This window comes from Podarcis cretensis (genome assembly GCF_951804945.1).
Source record: "Podarcis cretensis genome assembly, chromosome: 2".
In the NCBI taxonomy this organism is placed as follows: Eukaryota; Metazoa; Chordata; class Lepidosauria; order Squamata; family Lacertidae; genus Podarcis; species Podarcis cretensis.
In genome coordinates, this window is record NC_137171.1 from 78,917,716 (window position 1) to 78,923,715 (window position 6,000).

At 48.6% G+C, this 6,000-nt stretch overlaps 1 protein-coding gene across 1 annotated transcript in view; it reads right to left on the bottom strand.

The window, feature by feature from the left end:
- Positions 1-5,384, bottom strand: part of VGLL4 (vestigial like family member 4) — a 102,597-nt gene extending 97,213 nt beyond the window's left edge. The window contains exons 1-2 of the mRNA XM_079967341.1: positions 5,275-5,384; positions 282-358 (exon numbers count right to left, since the gene is read on the bottom strand). Of these exons, the coding sequence (XP_079823467.1) occupies positions 282-345 (64 nt within the window). The 5' untranslated portion in view covers positions 346-358; positions 5,275-5,384. The remainder of the gene's footprint in view (positions 1-281; positions 359-5,274) is intronic.
- Between the last annotated feature and the right edge of the window lie 616 nt (positions 5,385-6,000).

The following is a 6,000-nucleotide window of genomic DNA, read 5'->3' on the forward strand; positions in this document are numbered from 1 at the left end:
TACCTTTACTTTTACCGTCATGTATTCCGTGTGCTGCTCTGGTTTCGCCAGAAGCGGCTTAGTCATGCTGGCCACATGACCCGGAAAAACTGTCTGCGAAAAAACGTCGGCTCCCTCAGCCAGTAAAGTGAGATGAGCGCTGCAACCCCAGAGTCGTTCGTGACTGGACTTAACTGTCAGGGGTCCTTTACCTTTACAGTCATGTAAGTCAACAGCATGGATGCACAATGTCTACCGTACCAAACCTTAAGACGAAGACAAAAGTTCAACTTTAGGCTTACGTTTTTCATCATCAGCATGCACAAGGGATGCTGCTCTTGACAAAACATCCAGTGGAGTCTCCATTCCTGGCAGGATCCTGAATAAAAAGAGAAATATTTTGTAACTTTCTGAAACGTGAAAAATAAAGTGAGAAAAACATCTCATTGCTATAGAAAATAGTAAAGCAGGGACTTCTTGGACAAGCGGAGAGCAAGAATTCATTAAGACGAAATATCTGCATGTACAGTGGTGCCCCGCAAGACGAACGCCTCGCAAGACGCAAAACCCGCTAGACGAAAGGGTTTTCCGTTTTGGAGGTGCTCCGCAAGACGAATTTCCCTATGGGCTTGCTTCGCAAGACGAAAATGTCTTGTGAGTTTTTCCGACTTTTTTCCCCTTTTTTTCTAAGCCGCTAAGCCGCTTATCTGCTTATCCGCTAAACCACTAAAAGCCGCTAAGCCGCTAATAGCGCTAATCCGCTAAGCCGCTAATGGGCTTGCTTCGCAAGACGAAAAAACCGCTAGACGAAGAGACTCGCGGAACGGATTCTTTTCGTCTTGCGAGGCACCACTGTATTTCAAATCTCTGTTTTTAATTAGTTCCTCTGCAACCAAATCATAGTGCAATGTGTAACAGTTTCTTCTGGGTGATCACAACACCATTTATCATGGGTTGGGATTGAATGACTAACAGTCCCCACCAAGTAACTGAAGAGATACCTGTGCAATCTAGAGTCATTCTCATCTACAAGCTAGGAGCAATGCAATTCTTCAACTTCCACTAGAAAGTTCTGATCTAGAACAGAGCCAGCAACCATAGGCCCCTAAAACTTAAACATGCCCAAACAAGACTGTAAAAAAAGAGATGTAACTGTGGAAATATTACTTCCTGGCAACTACCTTCAAGGGTGGAAGTTGAACCACTGACCCACCACATGCCTTGTTGGTTGCCGAAAATGGCTCTGTTGGAAAATTCATTTTGTAGTCACAGCTTCCGAACTGCATTGCAGGTGTCTTTACACTCCTCCCTAAAACAGGCAACGGGAGGGGACGCTTCAGTGTTCAGGTTGTAGGAACTACTGTGAACACCTAATGATTGTTTTCATTAAATGGAATGGATAAGATGATCATGGGAACCCTTTGTTTGATCTTTTAATAAGCCAACTCAGTTCCAAGAGCACTGCAGCAAACAAATCACTGTTGGTATGCAGCACACGAATAAAGCACATTTAACAACCCAAACAATAGCTCTGGATGTCCCAGGTAACCCAATTTTCTAGGCTGGTGCTAGGAATTTGAAGTCAATTCCCAGCACTTCTGGGAGCACACAAAAATCCCTGTCTCAAAAGTTTCAAAAATTATAAAGACAACTATTGCAACAAAGATGGCAGAAACAACAAATATGATACACAGCAGTATAGTTCCATGGAGCAAACAGATTTGGCCCTATTCTAGCAACTTAACCTCACCTAGGCAAATGTAACCAAATGCAACACGTTGGCTCTCATTCATGGTCTTGTTAGCCCTGCTACAGACCTTCAGAACCTATAAATCTGGCAACCTGCAGAGACGGACGATGAGTTGACTCATTAGTGGTCAGTGACAGCTTTCTAATATAGACCATGAGTACCTAGACTACTGCTGCTTCTACCGGTCTGTACATGGCTTTAGGGTCAATCTCCACATGTGGATCAGCTCAGCAGGCTCGAAGCACAGATGTGCCATGCACACAACATGCAGATGCATTGATCGGCTCTGCACAACACAGTCAGTCACTGGGTTGAGGTCAAGGGTGAGGATTCCCTTTGTGAAACCAATCCCTCCTCCAAATATTGATTCTACACAGTTTAAAATGCCTGAAAGAGCATTTTAGGAGGCTCTCTTTTTGCCACATCAACTTGACATGTATGTCTTGGAATTTCCAACAAGGCATTAAGGGAATACCCCTTCTGTTTTTAAAAGAATAACCCCACATCATTCTACTCTTTTATCCCAAAAGAAATGTCACAAGTCTACATGTGCTGAAAAGCTATAAAAGTTAGCATTGCTCATGTATCATGTGTCATGACTGCTTACAGATAATTTTACATGAGGCCAGTGTGCTGCAGTGATTAAGAAGCAGACTTCCAGACCTAGCATCCTTCAGATGTTCTGGACTACAATTCTCAACCTTGTCAAATGGTCAGAGATGGTGGGAATTGTAATTCAAAACATCTGGAGGGGACATGATTAGGGAAGCCTGAGTTAAAGTATCCACCTAGAAGTAAAAGGTAAAGGTAAAGGGACCCCTGACCATTAGGTCCAGTCGTGACCGACTCTGGGGTTGCGCGCTCATCTCGCTCTATAGGCCGAGGGAGCCGGCATTTGTCCTCAGACAGCTCCCGAGTCATGTGGCCAGCATGACTAAGCCGCTTCTGGCGAACCAGAGCAGCACACAGAAACGCCGTTTACCTTCCCGCCAGAGCAGTACCTATTTACCTACTTGCACTTTGACATGCTTTCGAACTGCTAGGTTAGCAGGAGCAGGGACCGAGCAACTGGAGCTCACCCCATCGCAGGGATTTGAACCGCCGACCTTCTGATCGGCAAGCCCTAGGCTCTGTGGTTTAACCCACAGTAAGGAGACTCAAATTCAAATCAGCTATGAGGAGAGGTGGCCTTGGGCTGGTTACTAACTCTCAGGGTTGTTGTGAGACTGGAAGCAGGAGAACCATATCTGCTGCCTTGAGCTCCTTGGAAATGCAATTATTTAGAAACTAGAAACAGGATAGGTTTCAGCCACTTCAACAAATACTTTACACATAATAATGCCATAGTCTAAGAATAAAAGAAATTCAGGTAAGAGCATATGTTCCACAAAATGCATACAGAAACCTCCACAAAAGTAAGACTCATCTCGCAAGAGCTTCCAGAATGGTGTGTCTTGGTCTCACCTACTCTCCAACTGTCTCCAAATTATAGTCTAATTTGGATATAAATGAATGATGTTTGACCATGAAAGATTCTACCCTCAGGGCAGCAAAGTGGATTTTAAGGCTTTATGGTTCTTTCAACGTGAAAAGCGTGCTTTTGGACCAGAATTGTCATTCTTCATTACTACCACAGGAAAAAGGAATTGTATTTGTGGTGGGAGCCATTGCTCTGCTTCCATTCTTCTGTTAAAATGGGCTCACCTGCCAGAAATATTGGTTACAGCATAATGTGTGTCAGTACAAAGAGCTGGAAGGCAGAATCTTGCGGCCCTTCCACTCCTACCTCATAATTGTAAACTAAACTGCAATTGTAAACTGCCCTGGAAAAAAATAAATCCTACACTGATTCAGTTTTGAAACCAGGCCAGTTAGTTCGGTTTTCTTTCCTTAGGACATAGCATACCATCATAGTGCCAGTTCACCCTGTTGGAGGAGTACTGCTTTGTGTGAGAAAACACAGAGAGAAAGTTTTTGATATGACACTAGAATCACCTCATGCTCCTCCCATCAAACTGTAAGATTTCTAGAAGGTAAGACAAATTAGATAACATTTCCTTGCTTGTCTTTTTAAACTGCTCCATGAGTTGTTTTTTTACCATCCTTACATTCCTTCACATGCACCTTTGGACACTGTCTCTCACAGACTCTGAACTCAGGTGATCTTTTGCTTTAAGAAGCTCCCAATGCCACAAGCTGGAGGCGTCCAGAATTTCAAATCAAAGTTGCATCACAACTGTCAGAGAAGAAGGCGTGTTCATCAACAATGCAGATGGCACTCAGAGGGGTGGAGGTAGAACCAACAGTCCTATTCTCATGGAACGAGAACCTGACACCTTTTCCTTCATGCATTGCAAAGAGGACATAAAACTTCTAGGATACTACTGCAATGCAATTTGGCTGATTCTCCTCAGTGTAAGGCCATATACATGGAACAAATAAGAAAAGGAAGCAGCCAAACTGCACCTCCAAGAGCCCATGAAGCAACAGAAGCCAGAATGGAGCTGGATAGTCCAAACAGGCCCACAAAGTAAGAGCAACCCGGTGGATGTGCCATCAGGTAACAGCCTACAAAACAACTCAAGGACAAAATCACAGCCACTGCAATATTTAGAAGATCAGACTTTTCTTGCCCCTCGTTGCTTCTGTCTCCTTCCTGGGACTCTTTGACCAACCCCTCCGTCAGTTGACTGGGGATCACCTACTTCTGTGATCCACCCAGCAAGTCGCCGGTTCTAAAACGTCTGTTGGGTTAAACGTGCTCACGCGAAACAAATACTGGGAGACAGCAAGAAGCTGGGTGAGGCATGAGCCTTGGCGAGGAAGAGCTCACCGCACGCGGCAGGATCTCCTCTCCACAAACACAGCAAGGAGCGCTGCCTCGATCAGGCAAAAGGAAGAGTCGCTTGCAGGGTTTGTTCTGTGGAGCAAAGAACTCGGCTGCATTTGGACTAGTGTTAAGTTAGGGGCAAGTTAGCGCCGGCTTAAAAAAAGAAAGAAAAAAAGAAACCGGGGTCTGTTTGCTTTTTAATGCAGCGTGCAAATCTGGATAGCGCCACTCGACCTCCCCCCACCCCACCCCCCGCGCTCTTTTGCAGATGCATTTTTAACATTGCAAACATTCTGGGCGCATTCTGAGAGGAAAACACGAGAGCTAAAGAAAGCCTCTTCGCACCTCCTCCTCGGGGTTTGAGTTCAGCTCTAGCGCGTTATCCCACCAAACAGACAAACAAACAAACAAAAAAGCAGCCAGTCACGCGCGAAGACAGAGTGTGAAGGGCATGTGGCAAGTCTAGACACAACTTTCTGCAAAAGCACCCGGCCTGCTTTGAGGGAGGCATGGAGCGGCTCCGGCCACCAGCTCCATGCCGGCGCCGCCGCCTCCTCCTCCAGGGGGCCGTGCGCCTCGCCTGCTTGCCTGCCCGCGCATCTCCCTCCAGCAAAGCTCCCCCCCCCCGCCCAGCCTCGCGCCGCCCCACCAAGCGTGCCGGGCGAAGCGGGCTCGGCGAGCTGCGGCAAGCGCAGAGTTCCGTCGCCTCACTCACCAGTTTGCACGAGCTCCGCGCTGCTGGGTCGCTTCCCCCCTGCAGTGCAGAGCCGAGCTGAGCCGGGCCAGGAGGGGGGCGGAGACCAGCGTGCTCCCGGCGGCGGCGGCGGCGGCGGCGGCTGCTCCAAGCGCCGCTTGCGACTCCCGGCAGCCAAGCTGGGCTGCGCGGGCTCCGGCCGGAGAGAGCTCCCTGCTTGCTGATTGGGCGAGCGGGCAGGCGAGCGAGCGAGCGAGCGAGCGGCTGCTCCCCAAACAATGCGCGCCTTTGCCGAGTCAGCAGCCGCGCGAGGAAGCCCGCGCCGCCGTGCGCTGCTGGCCCAGGGAAGAATTCCAAGAATGATGGAATTCTCTTCCTAGCAGGTGGGGAGAGCCGCGCGGCCCCATTGGCTGCGGAGCCCATGAGATCAGCATACATTAGGATAATGAGGCCCTGACATCACATCCTCAGCAGGTAGAAAAGGGGAGGGCGAGGCGGGCGGGGCAGGAGGCATCTCGGCTGAAGGAGAGAGCCGGGTTGGGGAAGGGAGCCACAAGCCTCGAGCTGCCGTGACCCCTCCGGGGAGGAGGGTCGGCGCCGACATTTATAACACTCCCCCCCCCCCACACACACTTCTTCCTCTTTCCTCTGACTCCACCTCATTTGCTGCAGAGTTTTCAGCGTAACGTGCTCCGGGCGGGAGGAGAGGAATAAGCGTGCCCCCCCCATCAATTAGATGGGACGTTC